Below are 19,581 nucleotides of genomic sequence, written 5' to 3'. Positions count from 1 at the left end.
GCCAAAGCCTTTGATTTTCAACCATACCTTCATAACTGCACCTTCGAATCTTGTCTAACATGGGGATGATAGTACTCTCAAGACCCAAGATCAAGCATGCCTCACATACTCAATAGTAAGCAAACAAAGCTAGTGACTTTGAGCACCTTCTACTATCACCTTCGATATTATTCTTTCTTGCTAATCAATTTCTCACCCTTCTTGGATTAGGTGTTTCTCTTACAATGTTCTTCTCTTGGACGATTGGGGTGGATGGAATATATCAATCCCATCTCAACTATTAAGAATCCTTTTCACCAACTCTTATGCCACATAACTATTCTTCATGTAAGATCCTATTGTACATTTATTACCTTGCATATTTAAACTAATAAGCAAGTGTAACATAACTCTCCCTCTTAAGCACTTTTTTGGGCATGTGGAGGATGATGAAGCAACCAAAACCCAAGCAAGAATCAAATATAACTTACTTGCATTAGTGTGTGATTATTACTTACTAGTTCTCCCCCCGAAAAACTATATTTATATTGAAAGGCTTTTATTTAGCATAACAAGACACACCCAAAAATCTCTTGTATGGGCGCATCTTGTGAGCATCCTTCTCACACTTCAAGTCACTCTAAGACCACCCTCATCTACTCTCCCCCAAGTGCTACCCCCTCCTACACAAGTCTAGTAAATGCTATCACAATGAAGCTGTTGTAGCTCTACCCAATGCATTCAAGTGGTGATGTCATCTCAAAGTGGCTGTAGCCCAACAACTAAGTGGACATTTGTGTTTTAGTTGCTAGAGGCCCTTCCATCAGCAAAACAGTTTTGTCCGAGAGAAAAAGTGCTCCCATTGTATCATCATTTTACATGATTCATCATTTCATTTCTTCTTTGTGTTTCTGAGTTCATTCACTATCAGTGTTTATTGTACTTGTCTCCACTGCAAATGCACTGTTGCTTTACATGGTATCAAAGCAGTCATAGGGCTTCCCTATGCTTTCTTTACGAATGGCAAAAGGGAGGAAGCATATACATAGACTACAGCCTGAAAACTGCAACTGTGAAGGGCCAAGCTGCTGTAAGTGTTGTCTTCACCAAAAGAGGCCAAAACAAGCTGCACCTGCCCATGGGCTGTTGCGAACCACTAAAAAGGGATGCCACACATACCATGTCATCAAGTGTGCTACGTTCAGTTATAGTTCTGCCTAGGAGACTGCTGTAATTCTGTTGACTGAGAAATCTAACCTCTATGGCATAGAAATAAACCTGATTCTAGACTGGAAAACTGAACATACCACTTTGAAGGAGCAACCGAAGTACAAAGTCTCATAGTACACTCTCAAAAAAGCCTTTATTCGAACATACAAGCACATTTTCTTTTAGCTGCTACAATTATTTCAATTTGCATTCCTACAATTGCTACAGCTTTTTCTGCTATGTTTGATGCATTTAATGTGTTTAATGTGCAAGATTATGGTGTAGGATCACAAAATGAATCATTTCTACTCCCAGCCAGGGTTTAAAAACTGTAGTGTAATTGAGTCCAGCAATGAGATTCAGCCCGCATAGAAGCTGCTTGCTGCTATAACAATGGACTGCAAGGGCAACCGTCTTTCGTCGTGGAAAATTGAGCATCCGCTTTGATTCCTAGCTCTCTCATATTGACATGTTAGACAAGGGATGAAATGGCATATATAATCCTTAACTGGCCATAAGTTGTCCTGTGTGATGCCATTCTTGCAGAAGACACAATGATGAAGTGCAACCTTTTGCTAGGCAGGTTGCATCTACAGTTCATTGTCAGCTGTTTTGCTACTTTGCTTACCATTTACAGAAACCAACTCTGTCTCAAAGATGAGGGTTGCTCCACCTGCACATGAAACACAGTCAGACTCCTGCATGATGCCCAAAATATTGTTTTAAATTCAGCAGCAATCAAACTATTCTCATTCAGACAGTCCAAAGGCCACCTGCACATTAAGAACTTCACCACCATAAGAAAAAATAGAGAATAGGCATGTTTTGTTTCAATCTGGAATGATAAATTCATACATCTCAATTAATGTTTGTGCCGATTCCCTCCCATTTCAGAAAGCGTACTTGTGGCAACCCCGAACCAATTTCTCATGTGAACGGTGAACCTCATGAACAGTAATAAGAAAAGCAAAACGGGATTTCATCCGAGCCTTCAAAAGGTCATCACAAAGCAAGGGGTCTCAACCTATAGTAGATAGTCATATATGGCACTTCATATCCCACCATGTGTTTTGCGACATTGGACAATGTGCAGCCCATGAATGCCACTTGATTGCTAAAATTCTCAAGGATAAATCACCAAAAAAAACATATGCATGGCTTGTTGGTCAAAGAACATAATAGCTAGCCACCTGCCATAATTTTAAGCCCCTAATGTGACTGATATGACCATGATTTCAAAATGCCAAACAAAACTACACCAAATGTGCTTTTGCCCAATCCAATGGGGATGAAATGAGTGAGAATATTTTAGCAAGTCAAACATATGCATTCTTCTCAAGACCCATGCATGACTGGTAGTCATCTATAGTGTCAAAGCCCATACCCTAGAAATGAAACCCCACAAATGCCTTAGCCACTAGGCAGCACATAAAAGGATGAGAGGTCATCTCAAGACATCTCACAAAGGACACAATGGCCACAAGACTACAAGCATCTGGCAGCACTAGACTACTCCACTAGTAGGGAGACCTCCAATCAAGACTCTAGATGTAACACCTTAATCTAATAAAAGATCTAGGAGCTTCATAACTACACCAATCTATCCTACCCTTTGCACTACACCTTTTTAGCTTTTTGTGGACCAATCCTTTTTTCTTGACCATCTTAGAATGCATCTCATTTGTTGAATGTTCTAGAAGATCATCAAGAACAAAAAGCCCAAGCCACCATCAAATAGAAAAGTTCTCATACTACCTAGTTTTCACCTCCAACCTAAGCACATCAGTTGTAGTCTCATGTTATACTAGACTATCAAAGATAGATAGCTAAAATAATGAACTCTCAAGTATAGAGGCAATGGCAACATCTTTCAATGTCTTTAGCCCAACCTTGCCATTCTGTTTACTTATTTGGCAACAAGGACCTCTCTTGCTGATCCAAAATCTAGGAAGTAGGCAACATCCCATGTTTGAAGAACATCTCATGGATGCCTTCTAGTATAAGGCATTTAACTCATTGAAGAACATTTGAAACATACCATTAAAAGGCCTGATCCATTGCCATGAAAGATTCCACTTCCTCAATAAAAGCTTTCCGTGATATCTGCCCACAATGTTGATCTTCTGCAGCAAATCTAACAAACAAGTTCCATTTGTTTCATGACCCCTCTTAAAAGGTGCATTTTTGTTACTTCCCTCTCCTGAATCAAATTCAACTCCCACTAGTGGTTTCTAGACTCGAGATCCATCTTTGGTGGATGACACACTCAAACACCTCCTTTACCCCACAAGCCACTCCCACGAGAGCCATCAACTATCGAGCGACTCTACCCTTGAACATTCTATAACATTCACTTCATTTATTCATTCATTATTTAGTACTACTCATTCATTTAATCATCTTCATTCTTGTGTTTTTGCATTAATGTTTAAGTTCAATGTGTTTTAGTTATGGTCCTACGCTCTTTGTTTTCCTTAGCAAACCCTAGTTTATTTCAAATCACAAAGTCAAGATTATCATGAGTACTTATGTCCATAACATGCACATCAAGTAAAGTAAATGAAGGGCTAGAAAATAAAACTATTTTACCTTTCACTAATTTTGACAGGTTTGGATTGAAAAAGAGTATGTATCCCATGCCAATGTGTCCTTCCCAAGCTAAGGGTTTTGCATCCTCAAATGCATTGTACCCAAGCTATCAATGTCAAGCTCTCAAATCAAGGCTTAGGTATCTTCAAAGTGTAGCTAGCTCCAATACCATGTAGAGAAATGCTTGACAAAGAATGAGAACTTAGAGTGTAAACAAGCACGCAATGAAGGCCATAGAGCTCAAGGTGAAGAGGACTTAGAATGAATACAAAATCAATGAATAAAACAAACTATGCCGGTATGATACAATAAGCCTCAAACGTCCATATCTTGAGGTGGACTGAGGATGAGGTGAGCTAGCAGAGAAGTACAAGACATTAATGATAGCTCCGAGATGTGTCGTACCTTGCATAGATCCCACAATGCAGCAAACAATCTCTGATGATGTCAATGATGAGGCAGCAATAAAGAGCCTGCCCAAACTACTGAAAACACAAGTTTGGCTGGTCTGTTGATGATGAGAGCTGATCCTGGCAGTAATAGATGATTGGGTGACAATAGGGCAGCCTACCTGGCTGGCCAACACAATGTATGAAAGCATTGGAGGGGTGCAGGCAGTAATATGCAAGCTAAAGGTGATTGCTGGAGTGATGACATCAGCTGTTGGGTGGCCTGCAGATGCTGAAAACACAGCATATAGAAGATGTGGCAACAGCATAAAGCTCCAAGAATGGCATCAGCTGGGCATGATCAGCAAACTCAGCTTATAGACAGGTTTGAACGAGTCACCTTGCTGATGGAGGGCCAGACAGTAACTACGGATTGAGATGTTTGTTGGTAGAGCTATGGACATTGGTGGAGAAGTGGGCGCCAGCTAAAGACTGATGGTAGATTGATCAACATGACAGGTGACTATATAACCCATCTATTTATAGATGAGGAGCCAACCAAAGTTTGTGAGTTTGCTTACAGGACACAAAAAATGTTGTAGCAGTTTGAGTTTTGGGGTTGTTTAAATGACCTAATTAAGGTTTAAGGTTTAATTTGTGATGCACATTTCTTTATTTTACCAGTATGGACAACCAGTATGCTTTTGCAGCTAGCACATCCTCAAAAAGTGGTCAATAAGCAAAAGAAGGGCGAGAATCCGAAGGAGGAGCTCATGGAGAAGGGTGAAAAGTCCAAGAGTTGTCCGAAGAGCCCGCACTATGGGAAGACAACTCTTTTAGAGGAAAAACGCTAGAAGAAATAACCCCCACCTTTCACCTCGGATGAAGGACGAAGCAAAGGATTCCAAGGCTACATCAACCACGACATCTAAGCCAGATTGTCCATCTATATGAGGTGGATGGCACGGCTCTTACTTTTGCATTTGAGCAGCCTTGGCTAGCGGATGGTGAAGTGTCCAATTGCATGACATACAAAATCAGTTTTTTCCTCTTTCTCTACATTTCACTCTACCTCTCTTTCTCTTCTCTCCGTGGTTGCATTCTTTCATTCATAGTACACTTTCACAATCTTAGGAGTAGCATGGATGCATCTAATATGAGCAAGGACATAATCACTATGGTTTAAGAAGAAAAAGAGTATGCATGGAGTTGAATTGATCCTAGAGAGCTATTGAATTTGCAGAAGCACCTAAATGGGGACCCACAGTAAGTCAAGGATGAGGAACTATAATGAAATCCCGCTGGTTGAAGGTATTAAGGATAGCCTCAATCTTGCATGACCAAATGGCATAATAGGTCTCACCAAACTTCTAGTCTAGGAAAAAATTGGGAAGGATGGGCGCCAACACTTTTGGGCCTTGGGGTGCCATGAGAGTGAGACAAGGAATAGGCGTGTCAAAAGAGGAAGGAAGAAGGGAAACATGAATGGGTGGGGATGGGAGCGAGGCCTCAAAGTCAATAGTCCACATGTCAATCCATGTCACAATCACGTCAATCTTTGCACAATCCTTGCAATCCCCACAACCGTAGAGCCTCCTTGCAAACAAGAACAATCAAGCTAAGAAGAAGGCTAAAGGGAGGGAAAACACAACAGTTGGATGAAAAATGCAACACATTGAGATCGCTACATGCAACACTCTTGGCGATGACACCATGTGATTGCACAATATGGGAGCAAGAAACACAAAAGAATGCACGTGATGATGAAGGAATAAGACTCTAACTGAATGACAAAAGCTGAATAAAAGCCCTTATACATGTGAACACTGTGCATGTTGGTGAGGGTGTCGGACAACCAAGGCAGGAGAGAGAATCTGATTGAGAAGAAAGAAGAGAGAAGATAAAGATGGCTTTAAAAGATGATCCCAACAAGAAAGGAAGGAGAGACTATGCACATATGCTAGGGTTTGTAGAGAAAACACTCGAAGCGTGTGAACACGACTAACACAAGTGAAGAGAAGAAACTTGAAAGTAATGAATGAATGAATGACAAAATGTGATACAAATGAAGAGGCTCAAGGAGCGGAAACTGTCCAATAGCCGCTCTCTCTCAAGGGAGCAAACTGAGGGAGAGTGTTAGAAGAGTGTCATCTCCAAAGACGAATCCCACAAGCAGCAAACCACCAATGTGCAGTGAAAATCTGATGTAGAGAGTTGAGGAAAGCAGAGCAGCAGACCGGATGAAAAAATGCAACGGTCTCAAGGGCCAGACAGCACATTTGTGGCATGGCTGACCCAATTTTCGGTCAAAGTATTTTTTAACTGGCCTGGCCACTTTTATTAACATTATTTTTGGCTATCTATAGCGTGCTCCTCTCTTTGGTCAGTTGTGTGGAGATTGAGAGAGAGAGAGAGGGAGAGATGGAGTTAGGTTCTCACACATAGCCATGTACTAGTGATTGTGTACTTTGTGCTCATGCTTATTTATGGATTCCATCGCCCATTCTTGATCATCTCTAAGTTCTCCAATTTCTGCTCTCATTCAGCCTATTCATCATTCATGTGTTTATGTTTTCACTTCTGCTTCCATGCACACTCTCACAGGAATCAATACTCCAGCAAATAAACATTCCTTTCCAAATCTTCGATGAGGTCTTGAAGTGATTTCCAATGCCATAAATTACAACGGATATTTCACCTAACAATCTACATCGTTAATCACAAGTACACAAATTCCTTCAATTAAAATTGAATAAGTGTGGCAAGCCTCTCACATCAAACAAACGGGCTAGTAGCTACTCAAAAGTAACTACCTTTTAAGGGGATCTCTCTTCACCAGTATATTTTTGGGTGGACAATATTGGGTACCCAAAACTTTCCTATTTGACAGCAACTGCAGCCAAAGCCACACAGTATCAACTGCAAGTTGGTGGAGAAGGCTCCAACAAATCCCTAACAACTATTGAGGGGAGCAACCAGCTGACCTACACACAACTGGTAAGCCCAGTTGCAGGACAAATCAATCACTCAGGCAGTCAACAAGCTGGTGAAGTGATACAGATAGTAGCTGCTTCCACCCAGATAGAAACTTCTCCTTTCAAATCAGTCAACTTAAACCACTTGGGTGCTAAGCTTCTGCAGAGAACTCAAGCAGCTTACAGCTAGAAGCATGTGGTAACAGTTCCTGTATCAAATGGACTACTGGGAACTTTCTCTTCCCTAGTTCCTACAATAGAGAGAAATCCATCGACAACACTTGCCTGGAATTTTTGGTGGGGACCCTTGTTCACCATAACCAAGTTTTGAGGGAATCTTCAATTTTCTTTTTTCACCAACACACATTCCAAGAAGCCCTTGATCCCATCCTGTGAATACCAAGGGTGTGTAAGTCTCTCTCTCTCTCTCTCTCTCTCTCTCTCTCTCTCTCTCTCTCTCTCTCTCTCTCTCTCATATATGGCAAGCATACATGCACATGTATGTATGTGTATATGTTTCCCCATGCATGGCACCACAAAAACTCAGTTATAGATGAGAACATGGAAAGAACACAACAGATGCATGTAACATGCATACAAGCATACATCTATGCAAAGAAAAGATCCAAGCATGTAAGTATGGATTGCATTCTGTATCAAGCATGATAACACATGCAATATAGAGTGCCATTTTTTGTAAAAAAAAGTCCAGTTATTTCCTCTTGTAAGCAGAAAAGCATTCAGTTTCTAAGCATACCCTTTATAACACGGCCAGCTCCCAACTCAAACTCAAAGGGAGTGCCACGATTGTAGCTTGCATCAAACTCTGTCCCATCTACAAGAGTCCCCTGAACAAACAGAGTATCTATCATTATGCAAGGCTAAATGCAAGTCATCTTTTGTTGTTAAGAATCATTTTTTTTGCGAGTGTTAAGCAGACGTTCTACGAATTTTTACAAATCAGCTCTAGACATGCTTGATCACAAAAAACCAGTTGCATGACAGATAACAACCAAAAATGCAGCTTCATGTGTGGCCTCGGGTTTAATGGGGCCCTAAACTTTCATCATAATAGGCAAAGTGTAACAATCTTTTTGACAGCAGGAGGATTCCTTCCAGGTTAATCTCAAGCAATTTATGCATGAATGAGACACTCAACTGTAATCCGTGCAAGTGTATCTGTATCCGGAAATGATAAGGGATTCATTACAGTAAACTTTCCAAAATTTTGAACTTAGGAGCAGGTAAGCCAGATGTTTTGTGGACTATTTAATTATTCTGGCATAGCCCTTGTTGCACTCGTAAAAAAGCACACTTCGATGCCGTCAATAACCAATAGCTTTAATGGTACTGCTTGGATCTAATACAGATCTAATTCACGATTGGGGAAGGGCCTCTGTTGCACTTGTATCATCTTTTTTCAATGACGGACTAATGGCCGGATCTAAAAGAGATCTAACTCGCAATTCAAAGGAAAACAAAGAAGAAACATACTCGATAATGCACTTTGATTTTGTCGCCTTTGTGAGCTTTAATCTCGCATGTTTTAGGCTTGAACTGCAAAGGACACAGCAAATACAGACAGTTGAGCAAATGAAGAAGCACTGATTGCATTCATGGAAAAATCAGTAAACTGCATGCCTTCACTCCTATTTGGAGCTCCTCGACGTCGCCAGCCTTCTTTAGAGCGTCACCTGAGGACCAGAGAAACATTGCATGGATTAACAAACAGGGGAATAGATCGACCTCAAACAATGAGTTAAGTTCTAACCTCCTATGAAGATGGAGCTGATCAGCACAAATCCTGCGAGAAGCACAGCGCGGAAGACATGAGCTATAGCCATGCTCTCGCTCTCTCTCTCTCTCTCATACACACACTCCTCTCTCACTCGGCAGGTGAGAGTTATAATAGATGAAACGAGACACGTGAGAGTTCAACTTTTCTATCTATTATCTATTAAACTTCTATTTTACCTATTCTATTAATCTATTAAACAATCTACCTAAGCTGATGCCAACAAACCTACGTGTCATTCTAAAGTGTTCCCCAAATCTCTTTTTTTCTCAAGAAAAAAAAGGTCAAAATGTACAAAATTTAATGCTTTTCTAAGTTAAATATATGTATCGTGCCACTTCTCTCTCTCTCTCTCTCATGTATGAAGTTTGCATTGAAGGCTCCTTGGTAAACTTGCTCATGACCCTCTTCAACATGGTTCCTATTCTAGATAGTGGTAGTGAATCAACGAGGGGTCGAAAGGCAATACGGAAGAAATTGAGAAAAAAAGTAAAGTTGTAGAGGAGGAGGAAGGTAGGACGGTGGGAAGCTAGATAGATCCTCACCTTGCCCCACTTCACTAGCCATGGGTGCGAGCTCTAGATAGGTCAACTCCTATGCAAGCCCAAGGCCTTCACCCCTAGTGTCATATCGTGGGAGAGCCTGCACCTCATGGTTTACAATGTCCTCTACCGAGTGGCCTTCGAGAGAAGGTTCAAGAGTGAGGATGAGCCTAAACAATGGTGATGTAGCTGGGGAAAGAGACTGTGTGGCAATTGGAGTGGACTGCACCCAAGAAGATTTTAGTGTGGAGGTGGAGCTAGCACATGGCTTCCTGCTAGTGGGGCCATTCGTGAAGACAGGCCCACTAAGGAACATGGAGGTGGCAGGGCTGACAAGGTCACTAGTGGCAATAGGGCTAGTGGCGATTCTATACATTTATCTAACGATCTACGGCATGGCACAGTTCAAGGAGAGACGTTTGTGTGTGGCCCTGACCTTGACCCTCACAGGCCACACGAAGGAGGCCAACAAGGTGCAAACCCCCAAGGGCTAGGCCTCCTTCTCTAGCGGCTTCTTCTTCAATGGCCTCTCCGGCATTGCTAAGAGCTACCTCCTACTCTATGTCCTAGATCTCCCTTACTTAATTAAGTAGAAATAGCGTTCCGCACGCACTTCGTGCACATAAAATGCTAGGCCGCTTTGCGGCAACTTCGTTGCCCCAAAGCGACAAGCGAAGTTGCCATGAGATCCTCAACAATCCATTTCTCATCTTTCTCTCTCCTCTTTTCCCTCTCTGTTTCTAATTTTTTTTTCTTCTCTCTCTCTCTCTCTCTCTCTCTCTCTCTCTCTCTCTCTCTCTCTCTCTCTCTCTCTCTCTCTCTCTCCTCTTCTTCTTCTTCTTCTTCTTCTATCTCCCATTCAAAGTGTGTGAAAAACTATGTTCAAAAAACTTTAAATTAAAAAAAGCTTTTAAAAATGTTTAATTGAAATAAAAGTTTAATCTAGCAAAGAGAGAGAGAGAGAGAGAGAAACTTTTGATTTAAAAAGAAGTTTGATTCAATTAAAGGAGAGAGAGAGAGTGTAACGTGTCCACTAGAATCCTCTAGGACACGTCTTGGCAGTCCATCGGAAAGGCTGTCTAAAGAACTCCGCCCGGCACTCCCATGGAATGTTACGGGTTTTGCAATCTAGGTCTTTCCGCGTCTGCCACGTAGCGGAAGTGTCCTGGCCATTTCCCACTGAGGATCGACCGGAATTAAGGTTCCCTTGTTTGGTCATTAGCTAGCAGCAACTAGCATCAGACCCGAGCGAACTACTTTACGCAGAAACGCCAGGTCCGAAGCGGATTCACGCTGCACTTGGTTCAAGGAGAATGGGAAACGAGAGGGATGCAAGGCTCGACCTCTCTGCCATAAGGCATAGTCCCATTCCGTTCCCCTAAAATAGCGTGAATCAGGTAATAGGTAATTCTAAGTCGTCGCTCTCGTTATTCGTTTCGATGATCATCCTTCTGTTCGTCGAAGATTTTTGAGAAAAGTTCCCGGCTAACCGGGACCACCCATCCATAGGACGGACCCATGGTCCATTCTCCGCACTTTCCTCGGTTTATTTTAGTTATGTAATTACCTACCACATTAATTTGACATATAACAAACAGCTTCCTTGATTAACCCTGTTAAGCACTGGTTCCTTCGCGTAATCTTATCACAGGACATAAAGAAAACAATGTCAAACAACTTCCTTATTATCATTTTATCCTTTTATCTTTGAAATACAAGGAGTTCCGCCCGTAGGCTTGTTCATAATCCGCCCGAAGGCTATCCAGTAATCCGCTAGGGATCACTAATCCAAGCTTCTGCCCGTAGACTAGTATGCGGGCCTCGAGATCCAATCCCGAGTCACGTTAGCCTCTTGTGCAGGACCCGGAAGGCGAGGGATTTACGGCCAGAGCCCCCCCTGGCACCCAAGCGTCCTCCTGCTCCAAGTAGAGCTCAACGGAAAGACCTCACACGGCGGGTTCGGTCCACGTTCCCGGCGCGGTCAACAACCCCCTTGGTTAGGGTCAGGCAGGCAGTCGGGGGTAACTGAGCTGCCACTCCCTTCAGGCCTTCAACCTGAAGCATTTATATATCTTTCATCCTTTAGTTCCTTGAACAAACAATGCAAATAGTGCTTTCTAAATTGTTACAAGCACAATCAATTCCCGTGGACGTTTAGCTGGCAAACTGTTAAGGAGTGACTCCTTCTCTCCGAATGCATCCCGCATTCGATCCGGAATCAATTGCAACATGGCAAGATTCCTATCGTCTTTGGGTTAGGGTCATACCCTATCAATACTTTTAGGTTTTATTAATGGTAGATTCCGGCGACCATGTCGCTTAAGTTTATTGACTAATCATTTGCGTCCAAGCAAATACCTAGCTTCCCCTTAACTTGGCAAATTTTCCCTAATGAGGATAGAACAAGAGGATGACTACCCTTTCCCCTTGCAAGTTAAACTCGCGCAAGAACCTGCCAACCTTAATCCACGGAATGGCAAAACTTCTTACGATCAACCCGCAAGGCTAAGTGACGTTGCAATTTACTGCACAAGTGTCGCCTCCATCATTGCGCCTAATGAATGGCGTATTCAGGTCACGGAATTAACTTCAGACGAGAGGGAGGGTTTAGGTTGTCTTTTTACCCACCCCATCCTTAATTTCACTAAATCGACAATGTTTAGTTCTAGGGTTCCAACTCAATTCGAGTTTCATCATTTTAAATGCTTGGTCCTTAAGGTAGGAATCCCAGATTATTATTTACATGAGCATCCAATTAGCCTAACATTTTGGGAATATGGTTAGGACTATTGGGTTTGAAGGTTTCAACTTAACGTCAATTGGAAAACTTGGCCGAATCCTTAACGTGCTAATACCTAGTTAGGGTTTGGGATATCTAGCGTATTGACTGAACCTTGCCCATTCGAATCCTTTGCGGCTAGGTGATTTGGGTAATTCACTATGCTTGTCTCGCGACAAGGATGAATCCTTCCTAGAGATAATAAAGTAGATCTAAAGGAGGAAAAATAGTTGCAACTACCGCAATACATGTAAACATGTGATTCATTGCTTCTACGCATCACATGGTTCACAATAACTCTATCTTTCCTTAGTATAGTAAAAATGCATGATAATCTGGGTACTAACTTTCCTAGGAGCTACTAGGACTTACATCAAATAACCATGCCTACGACCTTATTGTCTACACTTTAGAATCTCATGCTTTGATAACCCATGCGACCTTTCCTAAATACGGCTCCTGATGAATGAAATTTCTGCATGATGACTATGCAACACGCAACTTTCCCCTAGCTACAATGTAGTTAATGAAGTTCATACCAACTAAAGCTAGTGTTAACTTATTCCATGTTACATGCTACTTGCAAGTCCATAAGATCATTTTCGTACTCTTCTATTTCTTTTCGGATAATATCTTATGGGTGTTAACTTTTCCTCATGAATCATTACAAGGAAGATGTTGCCTAAAATGCGGCACACGCTTATTCCTACCATGTCTAGTAACCACATGCACTTATCAATTTCATTTCTTTGCCCTATATGTTTAGACTCATTACTTTGATAATGTTCCAAAATAGCAACATGCAGCTAGTCTTCTAAGGCGGACAACTCTGGAAATGCAACTGTTTCAATTTCATGACATGCATCAACCCTGTTTAATGTTTAAAGAGATAATAAATGTATTTTTAACGCTGCCACATGCATTAAAAATAAGCGTAAAATGCATTCTCCCTTATGGAATTAAGCGTGCCTAAACATTTCTTTGTGTGAGAATAAACTCGAAAAAACCTGGACTTGTGGGCTCGGGGAGATATCCACTTGAATGCTTGGAGATGAACCTCCCGCAGGCGCACTTTGTGACTTTTTTGGGGCCATCGCAGGCGTGGTTTCGGCTTCTGGTTTGCCTTTGCGGTCTATGAATTGACTTGCCTTGGTATGCAACCTCTAGATCTTTGCCTTTTTCCCTCGTGCGCAAGAGATTCCTTTGCGGGACTTTGGATAAATGGTGCGTGCGGAAGAGGGCTTTATGAGTTCTTTAGGAAAAAACCCGGGTGGCTAGGAATGGGTTCACGAATGGCTTGTGGGCTTTGAAGCCTATTTACGGGAAGCCTCTTACGAAGGATCTTGCGGAAGGCTTTATAGCTTCTTCCTCTTCTCTTCAAAGTCCCGGGGGGGGGGGGGGGGGGGGGGTAGGAATGGACTTATGGGGTTCTGGTGGGAAGGGGGCTTAGGGAAGCCCCTTAGAAGCTTCTTAAAGAAGCTTCTAAGAAGCTTCTGGGCAGCAGCGGCCACGTCAGGGGTGGGGGGTCGTAGTCACGGCGAGGGTGACGGCGTCCCTGGTCGCGGCAGCAGACGGAGGCCACGGCAGCCCTTGGCGGCGTCTCGTCAGCGCGGCGGCTTCCCCTCCAGCACGGCGACCTCCCTCTAGCACGGCGACCTCCCTCTAGCACGGCCCTCTAGCACAGCCCTCTAGCACAGCGACCTCCCTCTAGCTAGGGGGTGTTTATATAGGCATGGGGGGGGGGGGGGGGGGGGAGAAGGCCTCCACCACGTGGCCCCCTTGCATGGGTTCCCCCCCTCCCATGCAGGCCACGACTTTCATATCCCCATCCTCCCCACACTCCCTCTTCTCCAGCCATGCATCGGCTGGAGAAAAAGGGGTAAAAATAAAAAAATTTGCCTTGAATTATTCAAATTGCCCCTCCCAAGAGGGTGTTTTTGTGAGACTTGCGGTTTTGAACTTTCGGTTTTGATTTACCAATGCGGAGGACCCCATTTCACGCGTGCGGGTCACACATTACACTACCAATAATTTCAATGCAAGAGATAACCTTTGCACAAGGTTTATGTCGTGTGCGGGACGTCAATATTCAGGGTGGGAATATTACAGAGAGAGAGAGAGAGAGCCTAGGCCCTACACATGAGAGAGAGAGGGGGGAGGAATTTAATTAAAAAGGAGGGGGGAAGAAAGAGAGAGATTATAAGTGAGAGAGAGAATAAGGGGTTTTAATTTAAAAAAGGGAAGCGAGGGGCATGGCGTGAAGGCGGGGGGGGGGGGGGGGGGGGGGGTGGCGCGGGAGGGGAATCAATGAAAAAATGGAAGGGGAAGAGAAAAGAAGAGATTACACGTGAGAAAGAGGGAAGAGGAGGGGGTTTTGATTGAAAAAGGGACATTTGAAAAAGGGGGTAAATTCGGGAAGCCCTCTAGAGGTTCAGGGCTTAAGAATCTAGTAAGGATGAGTCAGTCAAACTACTAAGCCAGTATCAAGAATTCCAAGATCTCTTTGAAAAAAAGAATGCAAATCTTTTGTCAAACACTAATCATACAATTATGCTATAGAACTCCATGAGGGGGCTCAACCACCTTTTGGACCCATCTACAAGCTATCCCCTGATGAACTAGTTGAACTATGCAAGAACATTGATGAGAACTTAACCAAGGGGTTCATTAGGTACGTGAAGTCTCTTGTTGGAGCCCCAATTCTATTCATGAAGAAGAAAGATGAGTCCCTTCGAATGTGTGTTGATTATCAAGGACTCAACAAGATAATAGTCAAGAATTGATACCCTTTGTCGTTGATACAAGAGCTCTTGGAACGCCTTGGAAAAGCCAAGATCTTCACAAAGATTCATCTATGAGGGGCTTACAATCTTGTATGGATCAGAGAAGGGAACGAATGAAAGATAGCCTTCTGCACAATATATGGTCACTTTCAGTATGTTGTCATGCCATTTGGTCTCACCAATGCTCCTGCAGTGTTTCAACACATGTTGAATGATATCTCTGAGAGCGTCTAGATGATTTTGTAGTAATATACTTAGATGATATATTGATATTCTCAAAAGATCCAAATGAGCATGAGCACCATGTAAAATTAGTTTTAGAAAAGCTTAGAGAAAAAGGACTATGTGAAAAACGTGAGAAGTGTTTCTTTCATTAGACAGAAGTGGATTCTTAAGGTACAATGTCTCCTAGAGAGGAATCTTCATGGACCCGAAAAAGATCGAGACTAGTCTTGACTTGTAGACACCCACATGTGTCTATGATGTCCAATGCTTCCTTGGCTTTGCCAACTTCTATAGGATATTTATCAAGAATTACTTAAAGATAGTCACACCACTCACCAGTCTCACAATAAACTCAAGCTCTCGTGGACCCCAAAAGCTAAGAAGACCTTCCAGACCACCTTGAAGATCGCTTTCTAATCCTAGTCCACCCAGATCCTACCAAGCCATTTTTCTTGGAGATTGATGCATCAGACTATGCCTTAGGATTCATCTTGTCCCAGCATGGAGATGATGGTCATATACATCCATTGGCATTCCACTCGAGGAAGTTCTCCCCTCTAGAGATAAACTATGAGATCCATGACAAAGAACTCCTTGCTATTGTAGATGCCTTTAATACTTGGCCTCTAGATTATCATCATCTAGAGGGTGTAGCCCATAAACTTATTGTCTATACAGATCTCAAAAATCTAGGATACTTTATAACAACTTGCATCCTCAATCAAAGACAATCCCGTTGGAGTAACTTCTTATCTAGGTTTGACTATGTCGTCGGCTATCGCCCAGGATGCCAACAATGCCAATTAGATGCTTTATCAAGAAGATCCTACCTGGCACCTAAGAAGAGAGAAGAAGCTTTTGATCAACAACGAGCAATACTACTTAAAAGTCAGAGCACCTCCAACTAGTAGCCATCTCTAGTTGTCACCAAGACGGCCCTACCTTAATCCAGATAATCCATGAAGCTCTGTCACATGATGATTTGGCCAACAATGTTAAGAGAAAATATCAAGAGGAAAAAGAAAACAAAGTTTGTGAGTTTCAAGAAACTAATGGATTGTTATACTGTAAGGATCTACTTTATATCCCTCTAGGAAAGTTGAGACTCTAGGTATTCCAACAATGCCATGACACCCCAACAGCAAGACACTTTGGAGTTAATAAGACCTTAGAACTTATTTCAATAGATTTTTGTTGGCCCCAGATGTGGAAAGAAGTTAGGGAATATATAAAATCATGTGATACCTACAATAGGGGCAAGGTACCTCGTCACGAACCACATGGGCTCCTAGAACCCTTGCCCATTCCAACACGACTCTGGTCTTCTCTGTCCATGGATTTCATAACAGATCTTCCCAAATCACACAAACATTAGGAAAAAATGAACTCACAAATGGGCATTTTAGCCCCCCCCTCTCCTCCTTAAAACAAGGAAAAGAGGAGAGAAGAATAGTAAAATAATTCTCTTCTCTCTCCACTTTTGCAATCTCGTTTTGCCTTTCTTATATTATCTACAAATATATACTCAGATTCCTTCTCTCTCCTCTTTCAAGAAGTCTTTTTCAACCAAGTTTTATATTCAAAAAGGAGTTAGTTACAGGAGTGTGGTGCTTCGTTTTCAATGCAAAATGATTAGTAGATTCGAGGTAATTGATTTTTTAATTGAGAACAAGGAAAATGAAATTTTGGAAGTTCCTTTTAAGATATTTTGGGGAGTTTTTATATTCTAGCTTTTGGTATAAAAAAACCAACAGGTCAAATTTCGTGTTTTTTGGAAATGTTTTATTGTGATATCTATAGATATGGCTCTATTGTGATATCTTCTCCGTGTTTATGGCTCTATTGTGATATTTTTCCCCATATCTATACTCTCTCATGGTTCTATTGTGATATCTTCTCTATGTTTATGCACTCTTCATTAACAGAGTGAATTACTTACACCCTCCTTTCCCTTGGCACCTTTGCGTGGCTCTTTATGCATCTCCACTCTACCTCCTGTGACAACCAAGTAGGCTCCCCACTTCTATTAATAGTAAAATGAATACAAGAAAGAAGGAGGTGCATATTGAGGAAGAGATTGAATATGCCCCATTATTCAAATGAACCCAGTGTACCAGTGTCAATCCTTAGGTTTTGCAGAGTTACAAGCAAATGTGATTGAAACATGTTGACTTGTGGGTTGATGGGGTAATCTACCCAATTGACCCCTTGAACAATAGGCCTCCAACTTTATTAGAAATCACAAATTTGCTAAAGTATGTGTGCGAGGGTGAAAAAGGGTTGCTCGGTTACACTAGGGCGCTCAATGATCAGGCGTTCAAAGTATTTACAACTTGTCAAGCAACCATAAAAAATTGTCATGATGTGATCGCTGCATATCAACTTCATATACAACAGCTCATATGACAAGTGGTACAATTGAATGACGCTATAATTCAATAAAACAATCAAATTATTTCAATGTAGGACACTATCCATGACATTGGTATCTCATATGAGGAGGCAAAGGCACAATTGGATGACTTGAGAAAGATCAACAACAAGCTAACATGGGAGTGCAAATGAAAGAATAAGTCAATCAATGAGTTAATTGTGAATAGTAGCTAGTGGAAGCGACATATCAAAGCATGTAAAGTAGCTCAGAATGAGAACCTAGGTGAGGGTGAGGTTGGATCGTGTATTAGTAGATTGTTGAAGGCAAGTACATTGGAAAATGCTTTGAGCAATCCTAAGTTTAAGATTGTGAAGGAAAGTGTGATTGAGTGCACATTAAAAGATGTGTCAAATGAGTTCTTAGCCCGTGGATGCACAATCCATTTGTGGCAGGGCCAGTATTAGCACAACAACTTACTCAAAGGTATGAAGGCTAGGTTTGGTCATGTGTTGAAGAGAAATAGAATCATGCCTCTTCTTCAACCTTCAAAGTTAATAGAGGCCCGACAACAACTTAATACAAAGGATTTGGAATTGATAGGAGATTCCATGCATGTTCAATGCGTGGAAACACTAAAGGTTGGGACCAAAAATGCATATGAGGTGAAGTTCACCAAACTTAATAATTACTATTTAGATTTGTGTAAGGTGCAATCGGCAATGGTAATGTACTACAATATGTCTGTTGAGGAATATAATGGTAAATTGCAATTTGTTATAAAATTAGATGAAAGTGAGGTCATCAAAGGAGTAAAGCTTGAAAGAGTTAGTGTAACTCTGATGAACAAAGCTTTACAATTTGACAAGAACAACCCAAATAACTTTAGTGTTCAATCTGAGCGCCATGTGTGGTGGCTTGCTACATTTGAAGTTCCTAAGGAAACATTTGAGGTGCTGCAGCTGTTCTTTATGCACACAAGCATTCCAAGCATCATCAATCATTAGGAACATGGTGAGATGCTCTCGATTGAAGGGTATGGCCAATACTTGGTTGAATGACATCTTGTAGATTACTTGAAAACTTTAAAATGCATGTGTGGAATCTCCAGTGGTGCAAATACAAAGAATCCATGCCTATATTGCTTGACAGAGAGGGTGGAAGGAAAGAACAGAAAGAAGAACTGGCAAAGGGTGACAAGTGCTGCATCGACCCACAATAGAGAAGATCTCACTTGGAAGCCCATCTTCAATATTTCATTGGATCGTATTCACATTTGTTCATTGCATGCTTTTGTCTAAATCATGGAGAAACTTTTATATGAATACATTTGCTTTGCTTATAGGATGCAACCAGAAAAAGATGCAACCAGAAAAAGAAGCCATTACAATGTGTAGGAATGTGGAGCGAGTACTATCAGAAATTGGGCTACACAAGCATCAAGTGACGATTGAAAAAGATGAGAAGAGATCAAGAAAATCTGGTAACTTGCCAAAAAAGCCTTACTTTGGAGAAGCAAAGGTTAGGAAGTTTCTCTTAGCACCCATTAATGAGGAAGGGAATGTCATGGTTCGTAGGCCGCAGGACTACAATGGGTGAAAATAGTTACATTTTGCAGTTCCTAATCGAAGTAATGGAGGAAAAACAAGGTTGGCCAAAGCTAAGGTTTGGATAAGTCTTAACAAATTGGCTCCCTTACTTCGCAAGATAGTGTTTGATGCCATTCTTGATGTTTACTATTAAAGTCATGTACATAGTTTCTATGAAAACATGGTGGAAGCATGGGGAAAAAGCTCTATCACACATTACATGGTGCATACCAAGTTAAAATTTTAAAATTGTACGAATTGTATAAACTATTGAGCATAGTTTTACTTATGTGTGATATGTATTTTTGTAGCATATCCTTGAGGCACATGGGCTATACTTTGCAGAAAAGGGAAAC

At 41.7% G+C, this 19,581-nt stretch overlaps 1 protein-coding gene across 1 annotated transcript; it reads right to left on the bottom strand.

Moving 5' to 3' along the window:
* Positions 1–1,323: 1,323 nt before the first annotated feature.
* Positions 1,324–9,071, bottom strand: LOC148021424 (FK506-binding protein 2-like). The gene is made up of 6 exons (XM_087699294.1): positions 8,913–9,071; positions 8,783–8,835; positions 8,636–8,698; positions 7,899–7,989; positions 7,427–7,531; positions 1,324–1,861 (listed from the first exon to the last, which is right to left on the bottom strand). The coding sequence occupies exons 1-6, from the start codon at positions 8,983–8,985 to the stop codon at positions 1,779–1,781; spliced, it is 468 nt and encodes a 155-aa protein (XP_087555420.1). The 5' UTR covers positions 8,986–9,071; the 3' UTR covers positions 1,324–1,778.
* Positions 9,072–19,581: the final 10,510 nt, after the last annotated feature.

This window comes from Lygodium microphyllum, chromosome 18 (genome assembly GCF_053477565.2).
Source record: "Lygodium microphyllum isolate KBCC chromosome 18, Lygodium_microphyllum_v1.1.10, whole genome shotgun sequence".
Classification (NCBI taxonomy): domain Eukaryota; kingdom Viridiplantae; phylum Streptophyta; class Polypodiopsida; order Schizaeales; family Lygodiaceae; genus Lygodium; species Lygodium microphyllum.
The sequence above is the reverse complement of the archived record's forward strand: the minus strand, read 5'-3'. Positions and strand labels throughout refer to the sequence as shown.

What these genes read in the sequence shown, in the direction of transcription:
- LOC148021424 (XM_087699294.1), bottom strand. Translation starts at nt 8,985, where the DNA reads ATGGCTATAGCTCATGTCTTCCGCGCTGTGCTTCTCGCAGGATTTGTG. An exon ending in AGCTCCAAATAGGAGTGAAG is followed by an intron (nt 8,699 to 8,782) that starts GCATGCAGTTTA and finishes TGTCCTTTGCAG; the next exon opens with TTCAAGCCTAAAACATGCGA. An exon ending in AGCTGGCCGTGTTATAAAGG is followed by an intron (nt 7,532 to 7,898) that starts GTATGCTTAGAA and finishes TGGTATTCACAG; the next exon opens with GATGGGATCAAGGGCTTCTT.